At 40.2% G+C, this 16,662-nt stretch overlaps 1 protein-coding gene across 1 annotated transcript; it reads right to left on the bottom strand.

Moving 5' to 3' along the window:
• Positions 1–255: 255 nt before the first annotated feature.
• Positions 256–15,602, bottom strand: nucks1 (nuclear casein kinase and cyclin dependent kinase substrate 1). The gene is made up of 8 exons (XM_023325038.1): positions 15,293–15,602; positions 7,976–8,025; positions 6,689–6,779; positions 6,484–6,530; positions 6,243–6,395; positions 5,940–6,089; positions 4,573–4,725; positions 256–2,407 (listed from the first exon to the last, which is right to left on the bottom strand). The coding sequence occupies exons 1-8, from the start codon at positions 15,307–15,309 to the stop codon at positions 2,145–2,147; spliced, it is 924 nt and encodes a 307-aa protein (XP_023180806.1). The 5' UTR covers positions 15,310–15,602; the 3' UTR covers positions 256–2,144.
• Positions 15,603–16,662: the final 1,060 nt, after the last annotated feature.

The following is a 16,662-nucleotide window of genomic DNA, read 5'->3' as shown; positions in this document are numbered from 1 at the left end:
TATAGACATTTTAAGGACTTAATTTTAGGTACATGAAGGTAATACTTTTAAAGGATATGAGCATATCCTGTCTAAAACATTCATAACACAATTATTTGCTGCTATTAAATCACTTAATCTCTTAAGTGATTTACTGCGTTATCTTTATCTCTGCATTTTGTTATAAATAAGCTTGGTGCATAATTTTCTAAATAACCAAACATCTCACACTCTAGTAGCCATTCACACAGAGCTGAAGGTCATGAGACAAGCAGGTAATCTGTATAAAAAGTAGGTTGCCTTTATTAGAAGCTGGGAAACCAAAACATTATCAACATTGTTTAATACTTTTCCTTTAGACCATAATGTTGCTACTGCCAGCATTTATTCAACATCATCGCTTCGCACTTTTTCCACAACATGCAAAAAGATTGAAGAGTTCAGTGTTCCTTTTCCCCCCCACTAGACTGACAAAAGCTTCACTGCCTGGTCGCCGTAGGAATCACAAGTCAGCTTACATTAACATTGCCAGAACAACTCAACGTAGATTAAAAAGAAACCAAACAAAAAAGTAAAAACAGAGAAAAGTTGAAGAGTGGATGAGAGAGGAACAGAACCATGTGCCTCCAGTAGGAGAGAGGAGCCTCTTTCTTTTTTAACCTCCAAGTTTTTAAAAACGGCTGGACTGTAAGGACTCGGTGCCAATTCAGGGACCTGAACGTAGAAAAACACTGACCTGCTGTCTCAGACAGGCGGGAAACAATCAAATGTGCTTATGAACGAAGGTTCCGGCGCCCTGGCTGGGACCAACTTCTATTGCGACCTCAGGACGACCCGTACGAAAACACTGTCCCCAAGATCGCAATAGCAACTTCATTCTTTTATTCTTTTTTTGCTTTGACATCAAACACAAGAGGATAATCTCACAAGAGCTGCACCTGATCTACAAATCACGAGTTCTGAGATCGTCTATGGCTTTGGATGGTCTGCTGATCGGACTAATTGGTGACTCGTTTCGAGCCGGGCGTCAGCCGCCTTGCTAGGAAAGGCTTGAAACGTGAGGACTCGTTACATTCTCAGGCCTTCGGGGATGACATTAGAGCCACTGGTGGAAAAAAAAAATTTAACCGAATGAAAATTAAGGCATCGACAAATGAACACGAACACAGAGCTGCCCGGTCTACTTGAACTTCTAACGCAGGCAACTCAAAGTACTGAAGAACCGAAGTGATGGGAAACTGACAGGATACCACTAAAGCTGATGGGAGAGAGAGAGAGAGAGAGAGAGAGAGAGCTGCTCCCACCGTCACACTGAACAGATTACATAGGGTCAATGGATTTTCTTTAAAATCAAGATACATTTTATTTCTTTTTCTTAAAAAACAAACATTACAAAAAAATCTGAATAGAGAATTAGAACAATGAACCAACAGGAGAGAGAGGAAAAAAAACAATCTTGTTTTAAACTCTCAAAACAAAGAACACCTCTTGTTGCATTTTTCTGAAAACAACAAAAAAAAAAAAACAGGAAATGAAGGTGCCTGGCACAAAGGATTGGATGTTAGGATGCTGCAGCCATGCTGGGGGCGCTGTTTCAGAAAACAAAAACAAAACAAAAACATTTTTAGCTGAATATACAAAAGAGAAACCGTTCCAAAAAGCAGCTAAAGGAAAAATGATTAAAAATGACAAGCGTGACCTTTAAGTGAGCTCAGAAATGCTTTAAATAAAGTGTTTAAAACTCATCACGGCGTTAAGCGGCGCTGAAAACACCAAGCAGAGAGGAAACGGGCGTTTACCCGGGCGCGTGTCGACGTGCATGAGATACAGCGCTTTGCCCACCGATACAGAACCTCTCCTGGGATGGGCTGAACCAGTAAAACAGGGAGAAAAGAAAGGTTGCTGCTCTGCTGCAGGACGGACCCTCGCTTTCACCGTCCTACAGAGACGGAGGAGACGTTGGGATGCTGGAGGAGCTAGGATGCTGACTGAAATTAAAAACAAAAAAAAAAAATAGAGGTTCTCCAAATCGTTGAGCCAGGCCACTAGGATGGGAAGAATACAAAAAGAAAAACAAAACCCTAAATGCAGAGCAACAAAAGAAAACAAACATGTGAAGGAGAGACAGAGAGAGGTGGAGGATGGGAAGGAACGGGTTCCATCTTCTAGTCTTCCCCAGAGGGCGCCTCCTCTTCTGAGCCGTTCTCCTCCTCCTCGTCTTCCTCCTCTTCCTCGTCTCCTCCTGCAGACTCCTTCGTTGTCTTGGTGGCGGGGGAGGTCTCCTCCTTCTTCTCGGCGGCCTCCTCCTCTTCCTCCTCCAGAGGGCTCTCTGGTTCTTCCTCCTCCTCTTCCTCTTTGGGTGAGCTCTTCTCCACGGTCTTGGTGCTGGGGCGGCCCTTGCCCTTCCCCTTCATGGGGCTGGGGGTGACTGCAGGACAGAGGGGAAGTGCTCAGGGCAACTTATCTCATTGGTTGAAAAGAAGAAAAAAAAAAACTGCAACAATTTCACATCAAATCACTAAAAATGATGTGAACTGTTCTACAGACTGGGGTAAAACTGAGTAAAAGTTCTGACATCAGGGGCTGGAACAAAAAAAAATGTTTTATTTCAATCTATAGAGCAGGGGTCACCCACACGGGGCCCGCGGGGACCCGGTCGCCCGAGGGGACCTCGTCAGTTGCCCGCAGAGCAAGTTCTAAAAATAGCCATTGTCATTAGGGAGCACTGCCAAAAAATTTAATTAAATGTTTTTGCATTGAAGTAATAACATTTGTTTATGTTTAGAATTTTAAAAAAGTTAATTATAAACATGTTTGAAATAAATTGCTTTATGTATAAAACTCATTTCTAGGGTTAAAGTTCAGAACTATGCGCAGATGCGCAGATGCCACTCTGGTACCTTGAGATTTTCCTTTAGAAAAAGAAAAGAATAATTTCTGGAATTATTATCTAATCCTCTATACTATTAACAAAATTGTGGAGAAAAAAACAAAAATCTTTGGGGTCAAAACATCTTCTACCTAGGGCGCATGTGTCTGTGTGGGTGGGCACGTCAAAGCCTAAAGCCTATTGGTAAGTTTGCTTTTGTTTATTTGGCGGCTTGGCGCCTTTTTCTGTAAGCTAAAAATGAATGAGCGGAGTTTGAACCTCCTGTTGTTCTAAGAGCGGTCGTTTGGATCCTGGCTGAGCTTTCTACCGTGTGCGGTTCTGACGCCAACAACTCACGGCTGATGGCTAAGCGTAAAGTAAACCCAACTCAGTTTGATTAAAATAACAATGCTAAACATCTAACCATTTCCAGATCAATGAGTGAAGGTAGTTATGCTGGATTTAGTGCAGATTGCAGCAACTGCTGTATTGACATTTAAACACCGTTTTATGTTACTATTTATTTTTAAGCATTTTCCTGAAGGCAGGTCTTCACAAGCTGGTATTTTTTAAGTAATTTCTCACCCGTTTTGTACCTGCAAAATGCTTCCCACAGCATTCACACTCACATCCAACCAGTCTTTGTGTCCCTCGTTACTTTTCCTCTTGGGCTTTATCGTTTATTTCTCCGTTATTTCCCACTAATGACCTTACAGACCGGATGTAGGACTCGAATTTTCTTGCCCACCGTCTTTGCCTCAGTGTTGGTTTGTAAGGCAAAAATAACTCAAAAAGTTTCTGGGTAATGAACTGAGGACCGTTAATCTGGGCTTGGTCCTGGAAGGCGGGGCTAGATCCACACAGGCGTTTTGCACAGTGACAAACATGCATGAAGAATCAAGACATCAGACCTGCTATGACTTGATGAGGGAATAACATTGTAACATGATGTAATTAATAAAAAAATGACTTTTTATTATGTAAAAAGTCAATTTTACATAATACTGCCCCTTTAAGAAAAAGCCAGGAAGCTAAGCTAACTTGTTAGTTGCAGAATTTGATAAACAAATGTATTTTTGTTTAAATATAAACTGATGGAATATATAATATAGTATGGAACCTTACAGAAAGGCTTTTGCTAAATGTTTCCTTTCTCTTGTCAGTCACATCATTTAAACAGAATCTAAAGACTGTTTCAATAGGAAAAACTGGATTCTTAACTAACATTGTTTCTGAATAAAATTGTCTATACGGACTACAACAAATAGACTGAGAAACAGTTTCTTCCCCACAGCCGTCAGAGCCATTACTCCCTGCCGCCCCCCCCTCCCACACATATCATAACCTCGCAGTCACACATACATATCCCCCACACAGCCACACTGTTCTGCACTTTGCACTGTCACATTATCTGTACTTTGCCATAATTGGACCTGCCGCTACTTCTTTGGTGTGGTTGAGTGCCTTTAGTTAATTTAGTTGTATATATTGTTATTATTATTATTGTGTGTTTGCTTATTTATACTGTATATATTTGACCTTTTGCACGGGAGCTGCAATGGAAATTTCGTTGAATTCTGTTCAATGACAATAAATGCTATCTATCTATCTATCTATCTATCTATCTATCTATCTATGATGCTAAACAAAAGATAAATAAATAAAAATTGAAATCGAATTGCTGCACACTGAAAGACTGGCATCTCTATTGGTTTCCTAACTACCTGTGGCCTTTAGTCGGGGTTTGGGGCTCTTCTTCTCCTTCTTCTCCAGCCGCCCCCGTCGGATGACCTTCTTTCCCTTCTTCTTGGAGCGGCCGTAGTCGCTGTCATCGTCATCCTCCACCATGAAGTCCTCGTCGCTGCCAGACTCGTCAGCTGTGTGTGCGAACAGAGAGGGAGGAAACTTAGTTTGTAAAAAAAGGAAAGAAATGCAGTCAAACAGCTGCCCAGAAAAGGTGGGAATCACCAGAGCAACCAGGCTCTGCAAGAGATGGACTTTCAAAGTAAATGTTCACTAAAAAAGTCTCTGAATTACAACAAAATAAAGAGGGGATTTTATTTTAAAAGAAAGGCTTTAAAATACGTAATTGACTGTTCCCACAGGAGGTTTTAAATACCTGGAAGTAAATGTTCACATGTAATATTTATCCATATTTGCTCTGTGAGAGAGATTGTTTGTTACATGTATAACTGCCAGTATGGAGGTTCAGGAAAAGCATCATGAGACAGAAGAAGGTGAACAACAACACGTTAATTTCAATTAATTATATAATTACGCAGAATTTAACGCAAATTTTTTTAAAAATGTTTTTTAAACATACGTTCTAGCAGGAACCTTTGTATTTGCGTGTTTCTGGTACATCTGTAAATCTGACGCAAAAGCGACAATGAATGACGAAACCTATTGGCCCAATGGGGTTTTCATTTCTGCTTCAGAAACCGATCTGAATTGGACACTGGAAAAGACTATTGTTGTGCTCAAGCTAAGCTAAACGGAGTTAGCCTGTCAGTGAAGCTATTCAAGCCTAAAAAAGCATCTCAATGCTAAACATGTAGCAGCAGCACAGACGTCCTCAATGCTAATGTCAGCGTCCACCGTCCATATTTCTGAAGAGGTTCCGTGATTTATCAGGAGTTCCTGAAACACTGGAAAGATGATGGATAGAGTAGAACTTTGCTCCAATCGGATGGTTTAACAACCTCAGTAACAGTTTGGGGGAAAAAACAAAACAATAAATATCTTTGTAGTTTGAACTCGTGTCTATTTATTCAATTATTTAGAAGCAAAAGGGGATTTCTGAATTGAATGCTGCTTATTTTGTCAATAATGACTTTCAATTAATTAATTACAAACCCCCGCAATGAACTCGATTAGAATTTTAATCAAGTCGCACCGCTGACAAATACACTTTATATTAAGAGTCTCAAAATTTTATAGGTTAGCATGTGGAATTCTCCATACTGGGTCACAGTTGGCCAGTTCTGGATTCTCTGGAGTTTCTCTCATTTTAGAAGACAAGAACTAAACGGGCAATGCAAACCTTGTCCTGCTGCCCTAAGATTAGTGAAGCTGCTGGTGTTGTACGTACGGTCCATATAAGACTCCTCCTGGTCTTCGTGCTCCTCATCCTCACTGCCTCCGTCCCCCAGCAGGATCTCTCTCTGTTTTGACACGGCCTTGGAAGCAGCCTGCCTCACTGTACGCTTCCGACTCACTTCCTTGTCGTCGTCACTGTCATCTGTACACACACAGAGTTGTTAGACTGGCGCTTGTTACGACGGGGAAAAAAACACATGAAGGCAGGAGAAAAACGATGCGGATAAACTCACACTGTTTGATCTGAAAGTCTTAAACATAATATTTTAAGCTGGGTGCTGTGGTAAGCCAGTACCTGCAGCCCGTTTTCTCTTTGGGCCCCTCTTACTGGTCTTCTCCACTTTGGCTTTCTTTGCCTTTTTTCCTCTCTCTTCTTCGTAGTCGCTGCCTCCTTCCTCCTCCTCCTCTTCTCCAAAGTCGTTGTCTTCCTCCTCACTGCCGAAGTCATCTGCATCACGACATGCAGGGAAGTCAGGGAGTCGGGATCTCGGCTCGGCGTGGAGCATGCGCTCAGCAAACCGATTGGACAAACTTACCTGCTGAATCATTTTTGGATTTGGAGAGCTTTTCATCAGAATCCTCACTGGAAGAAAGCAGAAGACACCAGACTTTGTGCTTAACAGCCTGACATAAAGCTAAAGCATGATCTGCTCAAAGTTCCTGAACTTGGCGCTGATAAATCTAGCATTATTTAGCCCAGGTCCAACAGCAGAATGAAGCAAATCCAAATCGCGTCCTAACCTGTCATCCTGTGAGTTCTTCGAGCGCTTGTGCTTCGGCTCACGAGGGGCGGGGCGCACCTTCTTAGGCCGATCGCCGCCATACTCCTCATCTATAGAGAGGAGAGGAAGGACAACATCTCAGCTCACATTCTCAGGCATCCATCTACAAGCAGTGAGTAAATGTTTCACTACTAATTTACTCCGGATTTTTTTTTTTTACTTTGTTAAATTATAATCTATTGTTACACTAACATACAACTGTTTTCCATTAATTTGTGGGTCCTGTAATTCTTTCATGTATTTTTTTTTATTCATCTGTTAAATTAAAGTTTATAAAATACCGTCTATATACAGATTTTTTTCTATGGAATGTAACTCTAAACTATTCAAGTAAAATTTGCCCAAATGTTCCCTTTTTTGGTAGATTATATCAAACATATTCTAAAGAAAATGCAGCTCAGAAAGCTCTGTCCAGGATGCAATGCTAAGCTATTAGCTGCCATTTGCAAAGTAGCCAAATAAGGAGCAGCATTTATTTTCCTTGGTGCTGATTGGATGCACCTCCCAAGACTGTAGATATTAGCTTCTGTGGTAGTGCTGTGAATAATAATGCATATGAAGGTATATTTGGCAAAATGATATGATACCAACAGAGCTGCAAAGTTACTCTCCATCACAGAAAACCAGGGTTTTGATCATAGTTAATGAAATCATTAATGGTTCCATATTTGTCTTTGCGTCGATGGGTTATAGTCTTTCAAAAAAAAAAAAAAAAAAAAAAAACTCAAAGGAGGAACTGGCAGGCCAGATCTAAAAATGAAAACCAAAAACAAAAGCTACAAAAAGTGCTGGCCAGTAAACGTTACCCTGTGATGCTGAACAGTAAACATCTGATTAGCAGCAGCAGCAGCCTGGCTGTGTCTTACTGCTCAACTCCAACAGCCTTGCATGTCTAACTGAATATGAGGTTGACCTAAGCACATGGATCATCTGGAGTTAATAACTGAAAGATTATGAATGTGTGCACAAGCAGCAAGCTACTCCAGAGCTGGTGTGAGATTTCTAAGTGGAGGGCCGGCAATGTAGTGTCAGAGAAACATTCATCTCCAACGATACATGTTCATCCCAATGAAAGCTGACCACAAACAAGCATTCATAAGACCGGCACAAATGAATAAAACGGGTTAAAGGTTTAAGAAAGTAAACTTCATCTGCATGCCAGCCGTCATTTCATGCTTGGCACATTAGCTAGCTTGTATTTTGTTTTGAACGATACACACAGAGAAACACACAGAGCGTTGCTTACCTGCATCGTCAGACTCGTTGAATTGTGAATAGTTCACCACTTTCCTGTTCCTGTGAACATAAATACACACATTTGATCAGATTACAGAGTACGTTTACAAGCTTCACTTGATACCAGAATATAAAAAGTGGAGAGAAGGAGACTGTTAACACTATTGTGTTTCCCCTCTACGGAATAGAGTGGAAACAACAAAGAAACTGCCTGAATGTGTGCATTGTGTTATTTGGGTAGAAAAACCTCTAGCAGTGGCCAGGCAGAGGCGGATGAACTGAACTGGACCTTGGACCTTGTGTGGCTTGCATGTACACATAACTATTTTGGTTATGTGTATAGATTTAGCCTTAGGTGGCAAACAGCTTCAGTTTGGGGAACACAAACGTTCAAGGACTGCTATAATAGTGGAAATAGCTAAACACTGTTAAGACTAAATTTAGGCAAACGGCACATCTGTGATCATCTAATTTATACCAACAGTTTTCTTTGGACCAGCTGCAAAACATCTAGCATAGCTACATTTTGGTTTTGTACCCACTGATTCACATTTACACAAAACCCTTAGTATATGGGCAGAAACTGGTAAAACATGTCCAATATTTTTTAACAACAAAAAAATTATGCCTCTGAAATTTTTCCTTACACGTTAGAGCCCAGTCAGTCACCTCCATGCGGCTGGCACAGTGCCTCCCAGTCTGTGGCCTCAGAAAAAACCTTGCATGGCTTCTTCAACTTCCTCTGACCACCTTCTCATAATTTTCTTTTTTCAGTAGGTTGCCTCTAGCCTCTAGACCATTGCCTTCCTATACAATTCTGCTAGATTCTCATCGCCCCTCAGTGCTCCGCCTGCGATTTCTCCAATTGAGCTAGATTTCTCCGGTAGAATTTTAACCAGGCCAATCAGCGAGCAGAAGGAGAAGTTGTGAAAGATGATGCTAATTTCCTGCTGTTTTAGAGTTGTAGCCTGCCTGTAGTTTTTGGCAATGACAGCAGAGGAAGTGAACAAAGCCATTCAGTCCATGTCGACTGCACTACCAAATATTGAATTAACATGAACAGTTGCCTCGTTTGGCTAGGCAGTTCTCCCTTTGCTGTGGAGGATGGTTGTTTACAGCGCCGCTAATTTTCAGTAAATTTCATAGTGTTGAACTGGTGCCTTACACGCATCACAACCAAACATGAGCGATTGAGTAAAATTTAAAACAGAGTCCACACATCCAGGAAGTAATCGTTTCTCAACAGACGTCCTCTGGACCAAGCAAAGCGTAGAAAAAGGAGCTGGTTAATACCAGGATGCGTTCTCTCTGAACAAAGGGTTAATATTCAAAGCAGAAAAAAAAACAAGATTGTGATCCGACTGCCAACAGAAGGTCTGACTTCAGCGAGGTATATATCCCTGGAATTTGAATAATACAAATCCAACATTTTGTTCTTTCTAGTAGAGCAACTGTACAAAATCCAAATAAAAGCCTTATAAATTCCCCTTTTTCCCCAAAGGAAGACATGACTTTTGAACATGGGATGTACAAAGGATATGTTTTAGGATCCTTGCATACCAAAAAACATGTTTTTGGTTTTTTTTGTGCATACACCAGGTTTCAATAGCACATCCAAGCAAGCCTTTATGCATCAGGGTCTACCTGGTAAAGGCGGTTTATCCCACAACAGGTGGTTTTCCCCCATGAGAGTGACTACATGATGATAATATTTGTTTAAGGTCGTATGATTTTCCGCTATGCAGGGAACAGATAGAATCAGGGAAATTGATAAATTGAAATTCAATTTAATATGCAGAATAACTTAGAATTTCTTAGTTTTCCTGACAGCTTAGGTGTTTGGGAAACACTGAAATCTACAGTGAAAGAGCAACAAGGAGAGATTGTACCAACTGCTGTGGCTTTGTGCAATTTTTTATGTGCAATGTTTCAGCAGTCTTTCAATCACACATTGGAGTCAGCCTCTTAAACATAACTTGTCACTATATGAAAAATCATACCGCTCCAGAGCAGGAACGACTTTAGAAGATAAGTTGACACGACCAGTGTTTCCCCCAGTGTGTGATAAACCTGGAGGGCCACCAGGCTTTACTTGTACCCCCACCAGGCTAAGAATTGCTTAGTTATTTAAGTTGGGTTTTTTTTTTAATGTTTGCATTTTAAGACTTTATAGTTGGAGTTCGGGTATTAATCTTCCAATCTTTCAATAACACAATTATCAAGTGATAAATTCAAACTTCTTGTCAACTTTAAACATGTCTAACTCAAAAACATGACGGGCTGCTGGATGAATGACTATCTGGGGAAAACCTTGCACAACACCATCTCAATGCTACTGACAAAATATGTTGCAGTTTTTATGGTTTATTACATTGATGTAATTTTTGAATACTTTAATACCATAATTGTACTTCTGTGGTAGAAGCCACAAGAATGAAACTCACATTTCCAGAATGGTCTGGATCAAGCCCAGCCATGTACCTGTTGGTAAGGATTAAGTCACATTTCGTGGATTTATTTGACCCTTTTTTCAATCCCATGTTTCACAATGTTAACTCGTTCTTTTAGCTATAACGTTTCCATAAACATTTGGTCCATAAATGACACTTCAGTAGTTCGGCAGAAAAATAACCAGAATTTAATGGGATTCATTTAATGATTTTGACAAGCACTTAAAAATCTACATGAAACATTTCAATAAAAGTTATTGTTGGAAGTACTGGCAGCCTTTACCGGGCAGACTGGGGTTAGAACGATGATATTATGATCTTGTTTACAGGACAGATGGTCAGCTTATTGAAAAGTTTTGGGTTTAAAATAAAAAAAATTTTGCCTATTACTCGTATTATGGTAATTTATTAGCCAGCTAGTAAACTTGTTACACGATGAAGAGCAGTGCAACAACAAACCAAAGCGTTCTGTGCAATAAGCATGTATATTTAAATGATTCTTACAAACTCAGAGGAAATCTATTCCATATGTTTTTCCTTCAGTGTCTCATAAATGAGCATATTTGGGGAAACAACTTTTAAAATGACCAACTATTTGAATGTATTGCCTTTAATATCTGACCACTTGTGGCTAAAATAGCATTTAATTGTTGATATTTCAACATATCCCAGTAGAACACAGAAAAAGAAAACGTTCTTGCAATTGGGGCTGCACAAAATATAGCAAAGGTAGCAATATTGCAATGTATATAAAATGCATGCAATAAACATGATATTTATTGGAAAGAAAATCGGCATATCCGGCAACTAATATGGTCATCAAAAGATTTTCTAATAATGTGCAGCAACGGCAATAATTAGTTTACATTTTTTGTCCCCTGTATAAAGACAAGACTACTCCTTATCTGGATTATGTTTGTTTAAAAAAACCAAAGACAGAAAAACAATAACACTTCTTAAATTGTTTATCACAAGACATATCACTGTCACTTTGACCGGCGGAGGCTCTGCGTTTAATGAAGGAAGTGAGGCAACAAATGTCTTTGAGGTGGATTTATTTGGGAGCTCCAAATCTTCATTACACCAGAACCCTTCCCTCCTTAGTGAAACAAAGAAGCTGACATTTATACCTGAGGCAAGTTCCAACACTTACACCAGGTAAAGGGGTGATCCAAAAAGAAAAGACAAACAAACACTACTTACACAAACCTAACAATAAATGATCCAACAAATATTTACATGCATGCAAATTATTAAAATTAAACTAATCTAAAGTCAATCAAAAGTAAATATAACTAAATATAAATCCTCAGAGTATTCCCCCTCTTAATGGAAGTTGGTATGCTCCAGGAGCATTCGTCTCCCTCTCTGATCCACCTTGCTGAGACACACCCAGAAAGGCAAATACTCAATTAACTCAAATTGAACTAATCTAAATCAAAACGAACTGACATTTCCCCCTCTCTCCCACATTCTCCGAACAGGAAAGATGGCCAGTCTTCCCCCCACAAAGAATGTTCACCAAATGTCACAATATAACTAAACAAAAACTAATACAAACACATTTGAACTGAAAACAACATAATATCAATAATCAACATGGGATGGTCTCCATCACAATCACTATCACACATTTCTCTAATATGACCTGGATAGGCGGGGCTTGGGTTAGCTCTCCTCTCCACACGGACATAATAAACCAGTCAGCCATGATGGGAAAAAAACAACATTGAGACAAAAAGAAAAACTCAAAGCTTAACGCAAGCCTAGCAATGCTTATGAATGTAAAAAATCTGTACGTTTTTGTCAGTATTCGGTTTACAGGAAGCGTAAGGATAAATGTGACAACAACTCATCAGAAACATGGATAAACTTTACTTTTTTTTGTGAAGGTGTGACGTCTGTACCACATGCAGAAAATAATTAAAGGTCTTGATCTTTACACAAACTTTTACTGTTTGAAGGCTTTTTATGTGACATACTTTTGTGCTTAGTTCAACTTCAAAGCATTTTCAACAGGGAGATTTTCTATTAAAATGTTAAAAATGTCAGATTCTTGGTTTTGCACTTGATGTTTTAGTTCTATAAAACAATGGCGCCAAATACTTTTTTTTGACTTGTAAAACCATTCAATGCTCCGCTGAACCACAGCTGCTTGTTGCATTTGTGAAGCTTGAATAATAAATTGGACCTCTGCCTATTAATTTGTTAAATTATTTTGTTGACTTCATTTGTTGGGTCAACAAAAATGGCTAGAAAGGAAAAAGTTGATGATAGGAAATAACAGAAATGTTACACAAATTTTCATGTGCATCATATAAGAGTTAGATTTTTATGTTTTAGACCTTTTTCCATCACTTTGTTCTGGTCTCACATGCATGTGTGTGAATCAGTGTTTCAGTGAAGCATATTTGAGGTCACATGTTAAAAGACTAGTTCACAGTACAAAGCACCTGATTCTCAATGACTCTTGATAGTGCTAAAATCTTCACTCACTGTAATAATCGGAATTAGCCTTTTCTGAGTTTGGGGTAACTGTTAGCGTCGCTAGCTTGATGGGGTTTTGGTATCTTGTGTAGTTTTACCTCCACCTCCAAGTCAAAACGAGCAATATAATGTCTCTTGTTTTTAAAAAGATGCTTTTTCTATTTTACACATCCTGCATATGGCTTGGATCTTCTCTAAGAGACCTTCTCTTTGAGAGTGATATTCACCTTTAACTAGGCATGGGCTAATGCCAATAATTAATAATACATCTAGATATGATAGATGTGATCGATATCAGTAGATAAACATCCGACAGAATGTTGAATAATGTCTCTGATCTAGAACCACGCAGCATTCTGGCGGATGTAGGCAGAAGAAAGGCTTTTGCTGCTCAACCTCTCACGACCAGCTAAGCAAGATTGGTGGCATTAACAAACTCACTCACTCTTTGGTTACCTAGCAACAACTTGCTGAGTAGTTTCAGGCTTTGCCACAGGGCCTCATAACTGCTAAAAGATAAAAAAAATTTCCAGGAAATGTCATGTCACCAGTTTGGCAAGACTATTTTAAAAAACTACAAAAAACCCCACAACTAATCAATCATTTTTATTGACTGATATGAAATCCTTATTGTGATATGTTTTTCAGCCATATCTCTCAGTCCTACCTTATGCCTGGCAGAGGTCCACTTTGTTAGATCAGAAAATAACATCAAAACAATCCAGTGTTGACATTCGTCAATCAAGTCGCTATCACCAGGCTTGTTCCTCTCTAGGAAAAAGCCACTAAGTTGCCATAGTCAAGACAAGCTCTCTTCCTCTTGTTGCTCTGCCCCCTGGTGGCGGCATTAAGAACCTAACCACCAGCTGAAGCCTGCAAAGGTTTGAGACCGCCTCTAAAAACGCTTAGAACAACCAATTATTAAAGTTCAATATGCATAGATATGCACAATAGAAATCATCTACACACTACAGCAGAAGTGAACATCTACAGTCTTCCTTATTTCCGCTCTTGTCGGGTACAGCCAATAAGCAATAAGGAAAATGAATGCCGCTTTTGGATTGGCTGCTTTGCAAACGTCAGCTAATAGTGTGTCAAACAGCACAGCGTCCATGTATTCCAGCTTCCAAGGCTTCATTTATGTTTTTATATTAGTTTAGATGTGCTCCATAAAAAAAAAAAAAAATTCTAGTTATAATTTGGAGTTACATTCCATAGAAAAAGAATGAACTGCAAATAGATGGGGTCCACTGCATCACTAAAAAGACTAAGATTACTAAATGTGCTTTCAAACTTAGCTCTGGTGTCTTGTAGCGCTTAGAAAGAATTAGATTGGATGATAGCCAGTGAAAGCTGGGTCGGTACACTTATAGTTATGACAAACTACAAAATGAAGTTGCTCAATAAAACAAAAACAAAAAAAAGTAAACAGTAATCCCAAAGTACTGCTAAACAAACAAAAAACACATCACTTAAGACTCCAGAAGAAAGAAAAGCTTTAAAGACTAAAGTATGTCGGGACAAACTGGCTTCTAATCAAGCTGGAGGGCATTTTAATTTGGATTAAAGAGCGCAGGGACACCTCATGCCCTGCCATCACAGCAGGGATCTGGCGCTGGAGGGGCGGAGGGGCACTGAGGGGGTGTGGTGACTTTTTGTACATCTCCGCCTCCTCGTGACATCAGCCAGCAGTGTTAATTTACAGCGCTGAAAATGTACCCGCTCGTTTTTTTTCTCTCTCTCTCCCCCACCCCCTTCAATCCTCACGACGACGACATTTTTGTACAGCATAACCCGGCTGCGTATTACCTTAGCACAAAAAAAAGCTGTGAAAGCGACAATAATGGCGAATGCTGCACCGACACGACCAGCATGCGCGCTAACAAGATCAAATCCTAAGGCCAACCACCACCTACTCCGGGGATTTTTTCTCTCCCTCTATGACGAGGGGGGGCGACTTGGCTGCGTGCTAGAACCTCCCCTGGATGAATGGGTAGCCATATTCTCATTCTCAGCTAACGGAGGGAAAAATATTGCCAGGCCCGGTTTAACCGACCAGAGCTGGCTGAATCACACCGATAAATGTTACGCTTGGCCTACATGAGAGTCAACAATACTCGTCATGGATCCGCTTGAAAAGCAGCAGACAGACACGACGCAGCGGCGGGGTGCGCGTGCAGACCACCCCGCTGGGATCCATGTTAGAAAGAGAGCGTGCCCACAGGAAAAACACTCAGTAACACACCTCCATTATTTTTTCATGAAATGAATCCATTGGCGGCTCATTAAGGCCAACATGGTGGAGAGCGTGCATGTTATCGGTGAAGCCAGACAACGAGTGGCGTTATTTAACTCACAGAGAGAGAACGAGGCGAAACGAGAACACCTACCTCACTGGTCTTGACATTTTGCAGGAATACTGGGGAGGTTAGAGACGGGAGAAGAAAAAGAACAGGGAGGGGGGGTAAAAGAAATAAGATTCCCGCTCTGCACAACACCGACAGGCGCGAGGCTGCCGCGCGACTCCACCGTCCGAGCTAGCGCGTGAAAATAAGAGGACGTCCAGGTTTCGCTCACCAAACACAAATATTCTTATTTTTTACCTTCCGCTACTCAAAATGGTGAATAAAACAAACTGAAACTGCAGCTTGTGTGCAACCAAACCAGGTGGTATTGAGGGGACGGTCCTCACTGGCCAGCACCGCCCCCTACGGACCTGGAGAGCAGCAACACGTCCTTCTCAGGCCGCCATTGGCTAATTCGAACGACGACTTCTCCTTTTATTGCATGTGTTTGCTGCTCGTCAGAGAATTTTTACATGCTAGCCTCCGCCCCCGCCCTCCCCATTAGCAGGATAGGTTGACGCCTCACTGTTGAGAAAACAAAAAGAGGCCCTACGGTTGGATGCAAACATCCAATTCAGTGTGGGTCCCTGAAGACTATAAAGCGACAAGGCAATCATACGTTCAAGAGTGCAAAGACATTGTGTACATATGATAATTGATTGGGTTGCATTTAAATGATCACCTTTGGCTGCACCACTGCCGTGAAAGACTTTCTTCTGTCTCACCTTGCAGACTGCAGTAGCAGGATATGCAGGTAGCAGGTCTTTCTGCATTACAGCTTTAATCCTGATTTACATTACAGCCTCTAATTATAAATGTAGGGCTTCTTTGAAGAAAAAAAAAAGGTTAAACTATTTATGCTGTTGTTTTTTTTTTACATGTGCTGAGAAAAATGAGAAACACCTCAGTTTTTGTAAAACTGGATTTAATACATAAAATAAAATTTGATGTGAATTTTATCGAATAGACCAAAACAAAGTAACACATAATTGTAAAATGGCAGGGCTTTGAAACTCTTTGAGAAATAAAATCTAAACAAAATAAAAAAAAAATTGAGATACGGAGCCTTACAGTTGCTCTCTGACATGGGAACATATGATTATGAGTATGCCTTCACAGTTTATCCCAAAACCAAGCAAATATTTTTGGAAAAACTGAAATAAAAAAAGGCGTAATAACCCCAAAGCATGAAATTAATTACATTAATCTAATTCAGTCATCACACAATTCTCAGTTGAAGCACCTTTTGATTTAACTTCAGCAGTTTTCTTTGATAGGATACTATATCATCGTCCCACATCTTGAGTGGGCAATATTTCCCCACCCTGCCTTGCATGCCTTTTCCGCTGCCCTCCTGTCATTCTGTTATGGAAATTCATTGTAATTACTCAATGAGAAATCAGAAAAACAGTTAA

The sequence above is a fragment of the Xiphophorus maculatus genome, chromosome 20, assembly GCF_002775205.1.
Source record: "Xiphophorus maculatus strain JP 163 A chromosome 20, X_maculatus-5.0-male, whole genome shotgun sequence".
Taxonomy (NCBI): Eukaryota; Metazoa; Chordata; class Actinopteri; order Cyprinodontiformes; family Poeciliidae; genus Xiphophorus; species Xiphophorus maculatus.
Note: the sequence above shows the minus strand (reverse complement) of the source record. Positions and strands in the feature narration are given on the sequence as shown.